Raw genomic sequence first — 20,094 nt, 5'->3', positions numbered from 1 at the left:
TCAACATAATAAAGGCCATACATGAAAAAGCCATAGCTAACATCATACCCAATCGTGAAAAACTGAGAGCTTTTCCCCTAAGGTCAGGAAACAGACAGAGACATCTACCCTCACCACTTTTATTCAACATAGTACTGGAAGTCCTAGCCACAGCAATCAGACAACAAAAATAAATCAAGGAATTCAAATTAGTAATAAGTAAAACTGTCCTATTTGCAGATGGTATAATACTATATAGAAAAATCATAAAAACTCCACAAAAAAAACCACGAGAATAAGTGATAAGTGAATACAGTAAGATTGCAGGATACAATATCAATATACAGAAACCTGTTGCATTTCTATACATTCATAATGAAACAGATAGAGAAATTAAGAAGACAATCATATTTAAAATTGCACCAAAAAATTAAAAATAAAACGCATAACATATCCAAGGAGGTGAAAGATCTGTATTCTCAAAACTACAGAGCATTGATGAAAAAAATTGAAGACAACACAAAGAAATGGAAAGGCATTCCATGCTCATGGATTGGAAGAACAAATGTTGTGAAAATGTCCATACTACCCGAAGCAATCTAGAGATTTAATGTAATCCCTATCAAAATACCAGTAGCTTTTTTCACAGAACTAGAATAATCCTAAAATATTTGTATGGAACCACAAAAGACCTTGAATAGCCAAAGTGATCTTGAAAAAGAACAAAGCTGGAAGGACCACAATCCCAGACTTCAAGTTATACTACGCAGCTGTAGTAATCAAAACAGCAATGGTACTGGCACTAAAATAGACACATAAACCAATAGGACAGAATAGAGAGCCCAGAAATAAACACTTGATTAAATGGCCAATTGGTCTTTGACAAAGGAGATAAGAATATACAATGGGAAGACAGTCTCTTCAACAAATGGTGCTGGGAAAACCGGACAGCTACATGCAGAAGAATGAAACTGGACCACTTTCTTACACCATACACAAAAATAAACTCAAAATGGATTAAAGACCTAAATGTGAGGCCTGAAACCATAAAAATCCTAGAGAACGCAGGCAGTTAACCTCTTTGACATCGACCATGGCAACAGTTTTCTAGATATGTCTCCTGAGGCAAGGGAAACAAAAGGAAAAATAAACTATCGGGACTACATCAAAATAAAAAGCTTCCGTACAGCAAAGAAAACAGTCAACAGAACTAAAAGACAACCTACTTAATGGAAGAAGATACATGCAAATGACATATCCAATAGAGGGTTAGTATCCATATATAAAAAACTTCTATAACTTAACACCAAAAATCCCAAATAATCCAATTAAAAATGGGCAGAAGACATGAACGGACATTTCTTCAAAGACATCCAGATGGCCAATAGACACACAAAAAGATGTTCAACATCAAACATCATCAGGGAAATGCAAATCAAAACCACAATGAGATGACACCTCACACTGGTCAGAATGGTTAAATTTAAAAACACAAGAACCAGCAAGTATTAGCAAGGATGTGGAGAAAAAGGAACCTTCAGGCCCACAGGGACAGCAACTGTGGGAAACAGTATGGAGGCTCTTTGAAAAATTAAAAATAGAATTGCCATAGGATCCAGTAATTCCACTACTGGGTATTTGCCCAAAGACTATGAAAAACTAATTCAAAAAGACATATGCACTCTTGTTTTTTGCAGCATTATTTGCAATAGCCAAAATATGGAGAGAGCCCCAGTGTCCATCAACAGATGAATGGATAAAGAAAATGTGAGATCGATATAATGATATATTACTCAGCCACAAAAAAGAAGAAAATAATGGAATCTTACCATTTGCAACAACATGAATATATCTAAAAAGTATAGTGCTAAGTGAAATACGTCATTCAGAGAAAGACCAATACCATATGATTTCATTAATATGTGGAATTTAAGAAACAAAACAAACAAAGAAGAGACAAACCAAAAAAAAAAAAAAAAAAAAAAGACTTAACTATAGAGAACAACCCAGTGGTTACCAGAGGGGAGGTGGGGGTGGGGGAAGGGATGGGGGAAAGGAATGGGTAAAACAGGTGGTGGGGATTAAGAGTACACTTATCATGATGAGCACCAGGTGATGTATGGAAGTGTTGAATCACTATTATTGTACATTTGAAACTAATATAATACTGTATGTTAACTACATTGGAACTAAAATTGTTCTAAATGATCTTTAATCATTTAAATGGGGGTTCTTGGGCATAAGATGAAATATCTGATGACAATATCATATATGAATTTTAAAAGTGCTTTATTTAAAACAACTTTAAAATAATGTTTTCTAAGACTCTGCCACTTAAAAGTGTGGTACACAGCAGCAGCAGCAGCAGCAGCACTCGGGAGCTCAGTGGAAATACAGACTCTTATGTCCTATCTTGGCCCTACAAACAAGGACTTACATTTTATCAACATCCCCAAACGCTCTACAACTGCTCTGGAATGCTAAAAGTATTCAAAAGGTAGCATTCATGATAGAAATAGCATGTTGGAGATAAACATAATGCTTGAATAAAACTGTTAAAAATGTGCTGAGACACAAGCACATGAGAAAATGCTCCGCATCACTTGCCATCAGGGAAATACAAATCAAAACCACAATGAGATCCCACCTCACACCAGTGAGAATGGGGCAAATTAACAAGGCAGGAAACCACAAATGTTGGAGAGGATGTGGAGAAAGGGGAACCCTCCTGCACTATTGGTGGGAATATGAACTGGTGCAGACACTCTGGAAAACTGTGTGGAGGTTCCTCAAAGAGTTAAAAATAGACGTGCCCTACGACCCAGCAATTGCACTGGGAATTACCCCAAAGATACAGAGGCAATGAAACGCCGGGACACCTGCACCCCGATGTTTCTAGCAGCAATGGCCACAATAGCCAAACTGTGGAAGGAGCCTCGGTGTCCATCGAAAGATGAATGGATACAGAAGATGTGGTTTATGTATACAATGGAATATTCCTCAGCCATTAGAAATGACAAATACCCACCATTTTCTTCGACGTGGATGGAACTGGAGGGTATTATGCTGAGTGAAATAAGTCAATCGGAGAAGGACAAACATTATATGGTCTCATTCATTTGGGGAATATAAAAAATAGAGAAAGGGAATAAAGGGGAAAGGAGAAAAAATGAGTGGGAAATATCAGAAAGGGAGACAGAACATGAGAGACTCCTAACTCTGGGAAGCGAACTATGGGTGGTAGAAAGGGAGGTGGGCGGGGGGTGGGGGTGACTGGGTGACAGGCACTGAGGGGGGCACTTGACGGGATGAGCACTGAGTGTTATTCTATATGTTGGCAAATTGAACACCAATAAAAATAAATTTATAAAAAAATAAAAATAAAAAAATGTGCTGAGACAAGAAATTAATAAACATATTTTATATGAGTACTCATAAATACACATGAGTCTAAACCAACCAATTAATAGGAGTACGTATTTGTCCATTTTGGAATGTTTGTCTATTGGAGCATATACAGTATGTCTTACATCATTAAAGGGGAAAAGGAAGAAATAAAAACCTTAATGAAAGAATAAGAAAAGGCATGAGAAAGAACAGGAAAATTTGAAAAAGAAATGAGTGGAAACCAAAACAAAGAATGCAACACTTTATTTCTAAGTGACAGGTTGAAGAACAGACAAGAGAATTATGGGAGTGGAAGGTGGAAAGAGATGGCATACAGAGCGAACCAGAGGCAACAAACAGAAAACCACTATGGATTTTTCACAGTTGAAAATTTGAGTTGTCTCATTTTGAAGACACACACTGAATCCCCAAAAGGAGACATATCAAAACTCACCCACCCCAGAAACCACACGGTGAAACTCAAGAACACCAAAGATAAAGAGCAAGTTTAAAAGCAACTAGAGATAAAAGACAGATATTCTACAGTTACTTTGTCAAGAGATTTCTCACGGGCAATAAATCCCAATGACCACAAAATATCATTTACAACCTGTAACCTGCACAAGAGAAGCTGTTACTCAAGATTAAGAATAAAATAAGGACATTTTTCAGATGGCGACTCATGCAATGGAATTTTAAAGGATCTACTTCATGAAGAAGGAAATTGCACCAAACAAAAAGGTGTGGGATGGAACAACCAATTATGTTGGAGAAGTTGTTAAAATTTTTTGTTAAACTTTTCAACAGAGATTAAAGACAAGAGAGGCCAGTAAGGCAAAACCAAAAATAAGTTTAAAAAAAAGTTAAAACAGAGACATAAGTATTAACACATCTGTATACCCATTAATTATAAATGCATTAAACTCACCTAATTAAACTCAAAAATTTGAATAAAAAAAATCTAGTTCTTTTTTTTTTAAAAGATGTTATTTATTTATTTATTCATGAGAAACAGAGAGGCAGAGACACAGGCAGAGGGAGAAGCAGGCTCCATACAGGGAGCCCGACGTGGGACTCGATCCCAGGTCCAGGATCAGGCCCTGGGCTGAAGGCGGCGGCGCTAAACCACTGAGCCACCCGGGCTGCCCTAGTTCTTTGATATTATTGAGAGAGACATGCAGGAGACACACAAAACATTATGACACTGAATGACTGAAATATATTTTAAAAGACACAGCAAAGGACTCCATATATTAAAGCATTGGGTCCAACTATTAAAAACAGTCACACACTCATACACAAAATCACTGGATAAAACAATAAAAACAAAAAAATCACCTGGATAGTCCTGTAAAAAACTATTTGAATTGTCATTTGAAACATCTGAACCTAACTTAAAATTTTTTTCAGGGATCCCTGGGTGGCGCAGCGGTTTGGCGCCTGCCTTTGGCCCAGGGCGCGATCCTGGAGACCCGGGATCGAATCCCACATCAGGCTCCGGGTGCATGGAGTCTGCTTCTCCCTCTGCCTATGTCTCTGCCTCTCTCTCTCTCTCTCTCTCTCTCTGTGACTATCATAAATAAATAAAAATTAAAAATAATTAAAAATAAAATAAAATTTTTTTCAAAGAAAATATCAGGCCAGGAGCACCTGGGTGGCTCAGTGGTTCAGGGTCTACCTTCAGCTCAGGCCCTGATCCCAGGGTCCTGGGATCGAGTCCTGCATTGGGTTCCCTACAGGGAGCCCACCTCTCCCTCTGCCTATGTCTCTGTCTCTCTCTGTGTCTCTCATGAATAAATTTTTAAAAATTTAAAAAATCTTAAAAAAAAATGTATCAGGCCAAATGTTTTCACAAGTTAGTTCTGTCAAACCTTCAAGAACTGAATAATTGTACTCTATTTTGTTTAAGTGTGGTTAGGGACTGCTCCCAGCATACTCAATAAGAAGAACCTGCCAGCACAGCCCGTAGATGGGAACCGTACATAGAACTCAGCAGTCCTGAGCACCACCCAGGGAATTCCAGGCCTTCGCATTGATGAACCTGGACACACAAATCCTAACCACAAATTTTAAAAACCAAACCCCATGCTGTGTAAATAAGATAGCACACAGTGACATCTAACCTGGAAAATGACAGATCAAGCAGACCCAAATAGGAAATAACAAATAAAATGGTGATGTATCAGAATAACAAAGGGTTCTCTGTCCTCAGCTAGAGGTGGCATACTGTGTTGAAGCACATGTGAAGCATTTTCATCAAAACTGCCCATAGACATGTTGGAGGGACTAAAATAAAAAAAAAAAAAGACAAGAAACAACAAGTGTTGGTGGGGATGTGGAGAAAAACAAACCCCCATACACTGTTGGCGGGAATATAAATTGCTATAGTCATGGTGGAAAACAGTATGGAGTTTCCTCCAAAAATTAGAAATAGAAATACCATATGATCCAATAATTCCACTACTGGGTATTTACCCAAAGAAACAAAAACACTACTTAAAAAGATATATGCAGGGGGTCCCTGGGTGGCTCAGCAGTTTAGCACCTACCTGCGGCCCAGGGTGGAATCCTGGAGTCCAGGGTTTTTAATAGTTGGACCCAATGCTTTAATATACGGAGTCCTTCGCTGTGTCTTTTTAAATATATTTCAGTCATTCAGTGTCATAATGTTTTGTGTGTCTCCTGCATGTCTCTCTTAATAATATCAAAGAACTAGGGCAGCCTGGGTGGCTCAGTGGTTTAGCGCCACCGCCTTCAGCCCAGGGCCTGATCCTGGAGTCCAGGGATCTTGTCCCACGTCGGGCTCCCTGCATGGAGCCTGCTTCTCCCTCTGCCTGTGTCTCTGCCTCTCTCTTTCTCCATGTCTCTCATGAATAAATAAATAAAATCTTTTTAAAAAATTAAAAAGAAAGATATATGCACTGCTGTGTTTATTACAACATTATTTACAATAGCCAAGATATGGAAGCAACCCAAGTGTCCAGGTATAAATGAATGGATAAGGAAAATGTGATATATTAATATCACATGAATTCATTAAAAAGGATGAGATCATGCCATTTGGGACAACATGGATGGACCTAAAGGGCATTATGCTAAATGAAATAAATCAGACTGAGAAAGACAAATATTGTATGATTTCACTCTACTGTGGAATCTAAAAAAATCTAAAAAAACCCCCAAAAACAAACAACCCCCCCCCCAAACACACACAAATGAACAAAGAAACAAAAAGCAGAACCAAACCTATAAATAGAGACAACAAGCTGATGGTTGCCAGAGGGAAGGGGGTTGGGGAGATGGACAAAATGGGGGACAGGGAGGGGGAGATACAGGCTTCCCGTTATGGTATAAGTCACCAGGATATTTAAAGGCTCAGCATAAAGAATAGAGTCAATGATGTTGCAATGGAGACGTCTGGGAACAGATGGTAGCTACACCTGCGGTGAACACAGCAAATGTATAAACTTGTTGAATCACTACATTATACAGGTGAAACCAATGGAACATTGTGCGTCCCATTCAAACTAAAAAAGAAAACAGACCATCGACTCCAGCCACACAGGGAGTCTCAACAAGACTACAGAATCGCTATTAGGGGGACCTATTCCTGTCTCCATATTTCTGTGGGAGGGGAGGATGGCTGCCACTAAGGCCACATTTGTGGCCTTGCCCCTGCCTCCCCTCACACAACTTTTCCTCAAAGGAGGAACACATCTCTGGCCAGAGAGCTTACAGAAGGGCCTCTCTTGAGAGTTGCCTATCCTTGGATATGAGCACTGCCCTCCAGGGAAGTTTCTGAGACCAGCTCTGCCTCTACAGAGTGGAGGTCTGTAGTCTGCAATTCAATTTATGGTGTAAGTGTGTGTAGGATGTCTGGTATTCAAGATCTTGATTGTGGCCTCAGCTCAAGCTAACTTGCCTAATCAGTACAACTAACGATAAAGCCACTGTTTTGGTCTGTCTGACCCCTTTGTCTATTCCTTAATTGGTTTAAAACTAAGGAAGGAAGGGACACCTGGGTAGCTCAGTGGTTGAGTGTGTCTACCTTTGACTCAGAGCATGATTGTGGGGTCCTGGGATCGAGTTCCACATCAGGCTCCCCACGGGGAACCTGCTGTTCTCGCTACCTGCATCTCTGTCTCTCTCTCTCTGTGTCTCTCACGAATGAATGAATAAAATCTTTTTTAAAAAGTAATAAGAAAGGGAAAAATGGGATGCTATTTAACAATTATTCTGGTAGACAGAATAGTATCTCCCCAAAGATATCCATGTCTTAAATCATGGCATCTATGTGTTACCTCACATAGTGAAAGGGACTTTATGGATGTGATTAAGGTCCAGAATTTTGAGATGAGGAAGTTATCCTGTATTGTTAATCAGTTGAGTTCTTAAATAAGGAAAGGGAGGCAGAAGACTGGGTCCCGAGGGACATGACCTGAGGACATGAGCTGCCACTGTTGGCTCTGAAGATAGAAGGGAACAGTGAGCCAAGGAAGGTGACAGCATTAGAGTAGCAATAAGGCAGGCAGGGGCAGACTAGTCATACAGAGAAAACCCTCTAAGAACACCCCAAAATTTTTAAAAATACCCATGTACACACACTCTTTTAAGCAACTGAACTATCAGAAATCTTCAGAGCTCAAAACCTCGGAGTTAAGAGAGCATCTGAGCTGGTGTTTGCCCTTACATCCTGCCAATTCCCTGATGGCCTAACGCCTGGGCCACAGGTCACTTCAGGGGGACAGGGGACAAAGCTTAGGCCTGAGCAAAGGGACAGGCACATGGGAGACCTCCGCACAAAGCCAGGATAGAAAAGAGAAATACCCTCTGTCAACTGGAGGAGTCTATCCCACAGGAGGAAACTGGGCCTTAAAACTAGATCACATACAAATAATTCGATGTTTTAAAACAATAATAAAAAAAAAAAGGAAAGAAGCACAGAAAGTGTGAGACAAGTAGAAATCAGACAAGAGAGTTGAAAATTGGTCAGATGAGTTAATTGTCAAAATAAATGTATACAGACTAAACTGGCCAGTGAAAAGATAGATATTGTAAATTGGTTAAAAAGTGAAAACACATCTGTATCCCACTGGCAAAAGCTACATCTAAATCAAAAGAACAATGAAAGCCTGTGACTGAAGAAGGATGGAAGGACAATACCAAGAAAATAATAACCAAAAGGAAGACTTCACATTGGCATGCAACATTGGCTCTCCCCTGGATCTCCAGCCTTATGGCCTATCCTGTAGATTTTGGACTTGCTAGTTTCCATAATTACATGAGCCAATTCCTTAAAATCAATCAATCAACGAATATCTTAGAAATTTCTTTCTCTACACACACACACACACCCTATTGCTTTTGTTTCTCTGGAGAACCTGGACCAATAGATAGATATAGATATATAGATATACATATTTATATATTTACAGAATAAAATAATGTATAAAAACATACCACACACATATAATGGAGACTAATCAGCAAAGGCAAAACTCACTTCTTTGAAAATAATCATAAAAAAGATAACTCCGGCAAGAGGCACCTGGGTGCTCAGCCAGTTAAGCATCAACTCTTGGTTTTGGCTCAGGTCATGATCTCAGGGTTGTAAGAGCCCTGTGTTGGTTCTGTGCTTGGCAAGGAGCTGGCTTCAGATTATCTTTCTTTCTTTCTTCCCCTCCCTCCCTTCATGTGCGCGCTCTCTCTCTCTCTCTCAAAAAAAAAAAAAAAAAAAAAGATAACTGGCAAGATAAAAGAAAACAGAGGGTACAATTAAGTAATATTAGGAATATAAACAGAGATACAAGAAGTGTAGCAGATCTTTAAAAAATATGATAACCAGAGAGCCTAGGTTAAGTGACTGCTCTTGATTTTGGCTCAGGTCATTATCCCAGGGTTGTGAGATCCAGCCACAAGAGGGCTCTGTGCTCAGCAGAGAGTCTGCTTGAGATTCTCTCTCTCCCTCTGCCCCTCCCCCTACTCAGGAGCATGCACATGCATTCTCTCTCTCAAATAAATATTTTTAAAAATCTATGATAGCCATATTTATGTTAACAAAATTAAAGACCCTCAGGCACCTGGATGGTAGAGTCAGTTAAGCATCTGACTCTTGGCTTTGGCTCAGGTCATGATCTCAGCCCTATGATGGGCTCCCTGTCAGGTAAGGAATCTGCTCAGGATTCTTTCCCTCTTTTCTCCCTCCCCCTCTGCTCCTCCCTCAGCTAGCATGCAAGAGGGTGTTCTCTCTCTCAAATAAATAAATGAAATCTATTTAAAAAAAACCTGAGAAACAAAATTAAAGATCTCAGTAAAATGCACAAATTTTTAGATAGATATAACTTACCAAAACTCAACTGAGAATTTAAGACATTGTTTATAACTATGAAGAAAAGAAAATCTTTCAGTGAGAAAACACCAGGTCCACTTGGTTTCGTAGGTCAATTCCTATACAACTGTAGCAAATACATAAGGAAGAAATGATCATTCCAGTTTTACTCAAACTCTTTTAGAGAATAGAAAATGAGGCTATGTAGCCCTAAAGTTTTGGAGGAGAGCTCTGCCAGTGAGGGAAAAAACAAAATGATGTCTGTTGAACAGTGCTTGCCACCATGGGCCATTTTTTTTTTTCCGTGGGCCATTTTGATCTCTTTACGTAAAGAATCGTTTTTGATATCTCAGCCCATTGGACATCTCCAAACTTCCATTCTGACTGTCTCTGGGTCATAATGAAAGCCGAGCACTCTCAACCTGAGTCCTGAATGAGAAACAGGCAAGTTTTGGTTCTGCCCCACTTACTGATGACTGCTATATGCTGACCCACCTCAGAGAAGGCTTGGACAAGACCAGTTAACTGAGCATGTTCAGTGCATGGACTTATCAGCAGCCTGAAGTAATTTTTTTTTCAGAATATGCCTATTTTATTAACATCATGCTTGAATAAATAACTGGCTACTGCTAATAAAATTAAACCTCTGTTTACAATAGCCCCCAATATTCCATGTTGACCATTCACGCAGAATTTGGTATAAAAAGTCAAGTGAAATGTAGACCCTGAGCTATTGAGTAATTATGCTTCAGTATAAAAATAGAGAATTAGTCTTACAACCGAAGATCTGAACAGGAACACAAACCACCTCTCTGTGGGTTTAAGCTTTTGTGGAATAGCAGGATCTTAATGGGGGTGTAAGGCAGGAAGAGACTTGCAGGATTTTCTCATTTTGAAGACTTTTTGGGAAAGTGTGAATAATCTCAGCCTTGACCAGAACTTTCTCTGCTCCAACTCTAAATCTTAAAAAAAAAAAAAAAAAAAAAAAAAAAAGCAAAAACACCAAGACACGAATCAGAGTTAGCAGAGAGGTCCAGAGCAACTTTTTTTTAACTGTCATAAAACAGGTTCCTTTTGCCTATTCCTTACTGATGGGTACAGCTTGCAGATGACTGCTTGAATGAACTTCTACCTCAGTGAAGAGGAATAAGTGGTCCTCTGTGTCCTGACCACGGGGTTCTCTGGTACTACTACAGAAATGGCCTCACACAGCAGCCATTGAACCTGTTAGCCCACAAATTATGCTTCATGCAAAATGACAATATGTGGCAGTTGCTCTGGGTTATCCAGAGGGATGTACTTGAGCAATATATAGTTCAATTTCAATTGTCAACAGTGTAATTCAATTATGGTATTATGTGCAGACCAAATCACTGGGATTAATCAGGAGCAAGAGCAAAGGTTAACACTGTACTGGAAGCTAACAACAATGGTCTTTTGTACTAGAAACAAATCATTTTGACAAAGGTTCCGGGGTCTTTAAAGTCACCTCTTTCCAACTTTCTAGTACAGAATTTTGAGGTTCCGATTAAGTACAGTCACACCCAGGAAACACTCATTCAGGTTTCAATAATTCAACCTTATAAGGAGTTTCATTTACTAGTCCTGTTTCTGCCATCAATGCATTTCTTTTCCTCACACCTCCAGAGCCACTGAGTGCCTTGAGATAAAGGTCATCATGCCATGGAGCATATCTGGCATGTGTGCGTCAGGATGTCCTCTCAGAGTATCCCTGGCCTGGTTGTTTAAGTGATAATATCCTGATTGCTTGCATTGTTTACATTGATTTGGAGGAAGGAGACTTTTTTTTTTTTTGCATTAAAGACTTAATTACATAAATATTGATATCACATGTCCTAAGTGTACTCTTTTTGGAGAGTTTCAGAAAATGAACCTGAACCTATCATAGTACAGAGTAATTAATAAAGGGAAATCCCTTGTTCTGAAGTGTTACAACTATGAATCATCGTTATTGAAGGAACTGTGTCCGTTTTAGGAGGAATCTGTGTTGTTTTTGCATCAATGATTGCTCTGTGGGGTGTGTAGGAAGCCAGTAAAAATTTCCTCCATTTGAAATAAGTGGTAATTGTGTCTTCAGAAAGTGAGAGAATACAGTCCCTGAGTACTCATTTGAGCACCTTAATAGATGCAAAAGCAATCATTCAAAATAATAGGAAAATAGAAATACAGAAAGGAAGATATAGATATTCACATAACAATGTCATTTCTGCAGGATTTGTGGCATCATGATGTGGTAACACAGTTTTCAAACTTTCTCTTGGCTGCCACCCTTTCAGCGAAGGAATCCTTACTTGGAAGTCTGATATGTAAAAGATATGAGAGCAAAGTCACTCTGGCTAGAGGATTGGGAGCAAAACCAGAATTTGACTCCTCTCTCAGTTAACTCTTCTCTATAGATGGCCCCACAGAGCCCCCAGGGCTCTATAGCACATCATCATAAAACCAATGCAGGCATGACAGCAGCCAGGAAGAGACTCAGATGGCCCTGGACTAAAAATCCTGACATTTACCAGCACTGTAACCTTGGGTGGTGAAAATCCTAATGTCAGTACCAATCTCGACAAAACAGTAACTTACCGACTGAGCACTTAATATGTGCCTTTTTTGCATTAATTTAATCCTCCCAATAATAGGAGATGAGTACAAATACCATTATTTTATATATGAGGAAAGTGAGCTCAGATTGGGATTAAACCATTTGCCTAAAGATCTCACATCCAGTCAGTCCTAAGTAATGGAGCTGGGATTCAAACTCCAATAGTCCTATCTCCCTGGTCCACATCAACAACCTTAAAAACTCTTAAGCTCTTTGGTCCAGTTTGGCCCAGCCACCTCAGATATCGGGAGGGTGTTAATAATCTTGTGGAAGAGCATCTTGCACAAAGGCATTCAATAATTATCATTCTTGTCATCACAAATGGTGTAGAGTATATACCCTCCAGACACTCACTAATTACCTCAATGTTCAATTATCTGCCAAATAGCTCCTGTCAAATGTCTGTGTGAGCCAATTACTACTTGAGAGATGGTTCACAGGACAGGCCAATCACCAAATCTTCAAAAAAAAATTAGTGATTTGAAAAAAAAAATTAGTGATTTGTTTTTCCAGAAGAATCAGTGAAAGGTACCAGAAAAAATAATAAATGAAGTTCAGTGCACAGCCAGAGAAGATACATATAGAAATGAACAACTGGCCCCAAACCAACGAGAAAGAGAACCTGTTCACAGAAGTAAATAAAATGTGCATGTGACAAGTACTTATTAAACACCTAATACGTGCTGTAGACCAACTGAGGTGCTGGAGATGGAGCGGCAAAGCCTCTGTCCTCATGGAACTTACAACCTGGTGCAGGAGGCCGATGATACACCAAGAGACAAAAGTGAATGTAATAGGTCAGGTGGTGATCAGTGCTATAAAGAAATATAAACAGGATATGAGAACAGAGTGATGGGAGGGGGAGGAGGCCAATTAGAGAAGGTCAGAGAAGACCCCTCTGATGTGGCAACATTTTGGCAGAGATCAGATCTGAGGGTATCTGGAGGATGGCATTCCAGCAAAGGTGGTGAGCAAGCACAAAGGTCCTAAGACAGTTGGTGTGCAGGCTAAAGCAAGAAGGCGGGAGGAAAGTGATAGGAAGTGTGGCCATAAAGGTGGCCAAAGGCCAGATGGCAGCTAGAAGTGCCAGCTGTGTTGACTTCAGATTTTATCCCAAGATGGGAAGCCACTGATGCGCTCTGGAGAGAGGAATGCTGTGATTTGATGTACGTTTCAAGGATCGCTCTGCTGCTGGGTGGAAGAGCCCATAAAGGGCCCGGAGCAGGGCAGAGACCTCAGAAGACTATGCATGAATCTTGCAGGCCCAGGGGAAGTCTAACAAGGCGTGCACAAGTCTTACACAATGAAAGGCACAGAATTCAAATGGGTAAGACAAGGTCCTGAATAAATCAGAACTCTACAGCGTCCCTAGAGAAGATGTACCATAATAAAGATTTCTTATTCCTCATTAATTTATCAGAAGCCAACATTTTATAGTGCTTACGATATGCCAGGCACTGTTCTTAGCACCTTATGTGTATAAAAATAGCAACCCTCGAAGGTGGGTACTACTATCATTCCCATTCTAAATATGAGGAAACTGAGGCCTGGTTGGGTCAAGAGTTTGTTGTAGAGCAAGGATTTGAGCCAAGCAGCCTGGCTCCAGGAGCTCCTCCCGAACCAACTGACCAATTGGCAAAGAATGCCTTGGGATGTCTTAGATTGCCTTGCTACAAAACTCTCACACCTGTTCCAGTCACCGCAGCCTAAAGAGGGTTCAACTAGGGAAGAGGATAAAGGAAAAGGAAGAAGAAGGGAGAACTTTGTGCTGGAAAGACAGAAGGATGGGCCTCCTGGGTTTTGTACAACCCATCACAGAGGCCTTTCCTCCTTGTCCATCCTAGATCCTCACCTGCAGATCCTGTGTTAAGGCAAGGCCCTGAGGGTCACATACAGCTCTCTGCAACAGGGCACTTCGCCAGCGGCTTCATCATTTTAGGAATGCCAATGTGGAGAAATTGGGAGGCAGGAAGAGAACTGACCCCATGCCAGCTGTCTTCTTTAGGAAGTGTCCATTCATCCTTCACAGCCATCCAAGAGCTCTAAGGTTTGAGGGTCTGACCCTGGCTCTGATCTCTTCTATTTTTTTTTTAAGTTTTATTTATTTATTCATGAGAGAGAGAGAGGCAGAGACATAGGGAGAGGGAGAAGCAGGCTTCTCGTGGGGAGCCTGATGCATGACTTGATCCCAGGACCCCGGGATCATGACCTGAGCCAAAGGCAGATGCTCAACCACTGGGCCACCCAGGTGTCCCTGTGGCTCTGATCTCAATGTACATGAGCCCCCCACAGCTTCCAGACGAGACTGTGTAAAGCACTGCTAGCAAATCTACGCTCTTGACTGTTGCCTCTCAGTGGGGCTTTGGAGTCCCTAACCTAGAACAGGACATCCCAACCTAAAGAGCCTCTGAAAAGCATTAGTCAGGCCTCTCAAGAGCTATTCTGTTCACTGAGAAATTAAGAGCCTGACAGATGACAGAACATGTTACAGTCCCACCAAGAACATGAAGAATCTTCGACACACAATGCCTCCCCCAACCCCACCCTGGGCACCAACACCCAGAAGCCTCAGTGAGTCAGATTCTCTCTTCAGGGTGGAAAGTGAAGCAAATGTCTGGCAAATGGCAGTATCAGGTACCCATGTACATCCTGGGCTTTAGCCACACTTAGCCCAAGCCTGCCTCCCTGGCTTCCTCCAACAGAAGCTCCACACAATAAAGAGCCAGGGCCCAAAGAAGCACGCCCAGCATGGAAAATAAGGCCACTGACTTGTTATCAGGTCAGGACAGAAAGAGGACCTGAGACCTTCAGGAAAGATTTTCAATGACAGGTTTATTCTAATCAATCCATATTGATTGGGTTCCCCCAATCAAAGAGTTAATTAGCCCAAATAGCCCACTGGCAGTCCTTTCCAATTAACCAGTTTTGCTGGATCTTTTCTAGGGAATATTGCTAACTGAATAATGTGAATGTTAAGTCAGTTATGACAGGTAAGACACAATATGGCATAAGGGACTTTTTTTTAAAAGATTTTTTTTAAAGATTTTATTCATTTATTCATGGGACACAAAGGGGGGGGGGCAGAGACACAGACAGAGGGAGAAGCAGGCTCCACGCAGGTAGCCCAACGCGGGACTCGACCCCAGGTCTTCAGGATCACGCCCTGGGCTGAAGGCAGGCGCTAAACTGCCGAGCCACCCGGGCTGCCCAATAAGGGAGATTTTTTTAAAGATTTATTTATTTGAGAGAGACAGAGAGAGAGCGAGCGAGAGAGAGAGAGAGAGAGAGCACGCACGCATGAGCAGAAGGGGCAGTAGGAGAAGGAGAGAGAGAATAGAATCCTCAGGTAGACTCACTGCTGAGCACGGAGTCTGATGCTTTTGAGCCAAAATCAAGAGTCAGATGCTTAACCGACTGAGCCACCCAGGTGCTCCAAGAACATTCTTTAGGTGATGAGGTGAATCAATACCAAACTGCCTCCCAATTCCCAAACACACTGGAGACCAGCTGGGAAGGGAGTCGACAAGTGCACGAGGGTGGCAAAGTTGCCAGACTTGGAGTTTCACTTCAGCTGGACTGTGATAAGCCATAATGTGCTCTGGCAAATTTGCAGTAAAGGTAACCCTACTGCAGCCAAACCGCCTTACATCCGGGACCCATGCTGGGCCACGGTTTGATACATGCTAACATCCAGTGTGCCCACACTGTCGCGGCAGACCTAACCTCATGCCAGGATTCAAAGAATTCTACAAGTCTAAACTAAAAAAAAGAGATGGCATGCACAATAAAATAAAATAAATCTACCGAGGGGCTTCTTGCTGTGCCAGAAAGAAAAGTCAAATGTGAGAAAACAGTTTCTCAAGGGCGGAGGGCGCAAGCCACAGTTGTGAGGTCTCCCTGACTGTACCTGCGATGATCCCATCCATTTGCTCCAGGGCAGCTTCCAGTGCATGACTGGCATCAGAAGCCATGATGCCTTTCCCCTCAGTCTTCTCCTTCTCTTACTGAAAATTCAAGCACAAAACAAAGGAAAAGTTACAGAAAGGTCCACACCATGCACGCAAGACCTCAAACCCTCCTTTTCATCACGCAGCACAGTCTCACAAGAATCCTAACATGCAACCGCATCCCCGCCCCTGATTCTGACATCTGTAGAGGGAGACAAGAGCTCCATCTCCATGAACCTTTAGTATATGATCCCACTCGCTTCTGAAATTAGGAGCCACCATTAGGGTCCCAAGTTCCAGAAGATTTACAGAGAGCACTGGGGCAGCTCCCCTACAAGTCAGGAAAAGTGACTCAAAAGGACGTGCCCTCCAACAGAGGGGATCAAGACAGTCTGGGCAGGCACACAGCTGTCTTCCAGCTGCATTTGTCCCGCACCTGCAATGGGTTGGGTAGACACGGTCCAGGCTGAGACCTCCACTACCACTTTCACTTCTCAGATGTCAAAAAGGGGCCTGGCCTAGGAAGGCTGCCGGCACACTGTCGTGGGGAGAGTTCTGTCCCAAGAACCTGGAACACTTCCTCTTACCATTTTACTTCTACTCTACCCAATACCATGCAAGGAGCAGCATCCCATCTCCTTGGGACTGGAGAGCTTCTCCAAGCACACTCAGTCCAGCCACTCCCCCAGTGCTGAGTCTCCTGTCTAATGGGGAAGATGGGGATCCCTGGGTGGCGCAGCGGTTTGGCGCCTGCCTTTGGCCCAGGGCGCGATCCTGGAGACCTGGGATCGAATCCCACGTCGGGCTCCCGGTGCATGGAGCCTGCTTCTCCCTCTGCCTGTGTCTCTGCCTCTCTCTCTCTCTCTGTGACTATCATGAATAAATAAATAAAAATCTTAAAAAAATAAAAAAAAAATAAAAATAAAAATAATGGGGAAGATGGCAGTTGGTTCCACCTCTAGACAGCTCTGCCTCTACAAAGGTCTTTTAGTTACACTGTCTTCCTGCAGCCTCTTCTCATTTTTCTTGCTTTGCTTCCCACCCACTCCCTGGGTGGCAGGGACAGACTTACAACAGTATTTGTAATCTCTAGTTCACGTCTATAAACTGGAGGCAGGAGTTGTTGTTTTCTCCATCAGCAAAACCCATGCATATGCCCAATGGGCCTAAGTGCCATGGAGAACAGAGGCCTGGCTCCTCCACGGGTGGCACAGGCCAGGAAACAGAGAATCTCGAGGGTCTCCTTGGCTCATGTTTCCTGGGAAGTTGGACTTTCAAAGAGAAGAAAGTAAACTGAACAGCCACAGAAAAGTGGCTTTGGGGATGGTGTGGATAAAAATTTTAGGACCACAAAGAATCACAGGGGACTGGACCAGGCAGTAGCAGTTCAAATAGTCTGGGCTTGAACATTGTTCTGCCATTTATTCTGTGATCTTTGAGCCTCAGCATCCTCATTTGTAAAAGGGGGAAAATACCAGCACTTAACTCACCAGGTCTAGGTCATGATTAAATGAGGATTTAATATTTCATAGAAAATACTTAGTACATTCCCTTATAGATAGCAAGTGCTCAATATATGCTAGCTGTTTCGTTTTTGTTTTTGAAGTGAGGCAATCATCTCAGGATGTATTTGTGCCAGGACAGCTCACTGGATGAGAGACTTTAAGCTCAATAGGGTAGGCTCAGGGAGGGAGAACCCAGGTAAGTCCAAGAGGCTGGTTCCCCTAGGCATGGCAAAGAGAGATAAGCAATGATGCCTGTTGGAGGGGGAGGGTGGTGATTCATAGGAGCAAAGGCCAAGGAAGGTTTGGGAACAGGCACTGGGCTTCAGCAGGCCAAGAACCATTGCACAATCGACTCGGGAATGAGAACCGGAGTTTGCGGAGGGGGTGGGAGCCTCATTGGCACCTTAGGGCTGTGGCAGGAGCCAGGCAAGGCTGCAGCAAAGAAGAGAGTTGCCCCTGCTGAGAAGAGCAGCCTGGATGGCTGGAAACCACAAACTCGGTGTGCATATCTCAGAATCTGGATGGAAGCAAGCTTAGGGTCAGGGTGGCGGTGGTAGTGATGAAAGAAGTACCAGAAAGGGGGGAGGGGAACCAGAAACAGGCCAATAATCAGCACATTCCCACCTATTCAGAGATGCTGAAGATCTGAAATACTTCCCTCTGAGGACTTCCCACTACTCCCAAAGAAAAATCCAAACTGCTTGCTCACTGTGATCCATGAAAGAGGCAGTGTAGGATCTGGCTAGGCCAATCCATTGCTCCTGTTCCAGCAGCATTGATCTCCTGTCTGCCCCTCCCCCGCAACACACTCCAAGACCTTCACCTCTGCAACCTTACACCTGCCATCCCCTCAGCCCTCAGTGTGCTTTTCCAGCTCCCTCCATGGTTGATTTATTCTCATCTTCCAGGGTTCAGCTCCCTTCAGCTCCCATGTGTCTTCCAGAGAGAGGCCTTTCTTGCACACCTCCATCTACAGCAGCCCCTTTGAAGCACAGCAGTTCCAAAGTATCTGGTCCATATCCTTGATTCCTTGCTAACTGGCCTTGCTCACCCATCCCAGGGAGGCAGGGGGATCCTGTCTACCCTGTTCACCCCGTGTGTGCCCAGTGCCTAGCATGGTGCCTGGCATGAGGAAGTTTATGAGTAAATGGGTAGGTCTTTCCCACCAACATTCCCTAAACCCTCCTGTGCTGGATGCTGAGGAGATAACGATAAAACAGACCTAGTCCCTTCCCCCATGGATCACGTAGTCTAGTGAAGACAAAAGTATACACAAATAATTATGAAGCCACTGGGGGTATGCTGACTGGGGCAGGTATGTAGCTTCCTTGGGTCTTGAAGGATGAGTAGAAGCTTTCTCAGAAGACAAAGGGGAGAATGCTATTCTAGGCAGAGCAGGGTGGAAAGGTAGGGAAGCATGTAAAGGCAGGATGGAGTTGGCAAATATCAAAATGGCTGATGAGATTATACCGGAGCATCCAGCTGCTCATGATGAGTCAAAACCTTTCACAGAATTCACATAAGTGTGACAAGGGCAATTAATTAGAGGAGCTTGGGAATCACACCCACTACTTCAGGGGTCTGGATGCCAGCACACAACAAACTGAGTGGTCTCCGATTTAAACATGACAGATCCTTAAGAAGAAAGATCTCACATTGCAACAGACAGGTCCCATTTGGGGTCTTACTATCAGGGTAGAAGGGAGAGGACAGTTAGAAGATGCCAAGCCGACGGCCCAGGGCGCATCCCTCTGCAACAGAAGGGCCGTAAAAGGAGGTCCACGGGCCTTCTGCCCAGTGATGAGTTTGTACTTGGCAAATGGCAAGTTGGGTGGACCCGTGGGAGGTGGTGTGAAGTGAAATGTGAGTCAAAGGTGTATCATATTTACACCCCAGGAGCCTGGGCCGGTAAGGTTGGAAGCGCTCAGAAGCCAGAACCTGTTTGGGGTAACTAATTAGCTCAGTTCCAAACCTGCTGGGTCTGAGGTGATGGCAGGCACCTGGGTAAGAAGCGGCCCGCAGGCCTCTGTCACAGGGCTGCTGTGAGGTGTCAGTGGTGTGGGGTACATGTTTGAAGGCCCAAATATGCCATCGATGTGAGGCCTCCAGTCCCCACCCGTGAGCACAGACACTCTTATCACAACAGGGAGGCCACAAAGTCACCAACCATCCCCATTCTGGCAGCTGGGAGGCACTTTCTCCTCAGGGCCGCAGTTGAGGCTGGAGCTCCTAGCAGTAACACAGGACAACAGGACAACCACTGCCCTCAAGGAACTCGGGGCCTCAGAGGCAAACAGGTCCAACAGCAGCATTTAGTGCCTGTTCCTCCCT

General features: G+C 42.9%; 1 protein-coding gene across 9 annotated transcripts in view; it reads right to left on the bottom strand.

Moving 5' to 3' along the window:
• PPFIBP2 (PPFIA binding protein 2) overlaps positions 1 to 20,094 on the bottom strand; it is a 170,079-nt gene that overhangs the window by 120,610 nt on the left and 29,375 nt on the right. For 8 of the 9 annotated variants that reach the window (XM_038568934.1, XM_038568938.1, XM_038568937.1 and 5 more), the window contains exon 2: positions 16,219 to 16,315. The exons of the other annotated variant lie outside the window; for it this stretch is intronic. In XM_038568934.1, coding sequence (XP_038424862.1) covers positions 16,219 to 16,282 — 64 coding nt within the window. In that variant the 5' untranslated portion in view covers positions 16,283 to 16,315. The remainder of the gene's footprint in view (positions 1 to 16,218; positions 16,316 to 20,094) is intronic. 9 annotated transcript variants of the gene reach the window in all.

Source organism: Canis lupus, chromosome 21 (assembly GCF_011100685.1).
Source record: "Canis lupus familiaris isolate Mischka breed German Shepherd chromosome 21, alternate assembly UU_Cfam_GSD_1.0, whole genome shotgun sequence".
In the NCBI taxonomy this organism is placed as follows: Eukaryota; Metazoa; Chordata; class Mammalia; order Carnivora; family Canidae; genus Canis; species Canis lupus.
The sequence above is the reverse complement of the archived record's forward strand: the minus strand, read 5'-3'. Positions and strand labels throughout refer to the sequence as shown.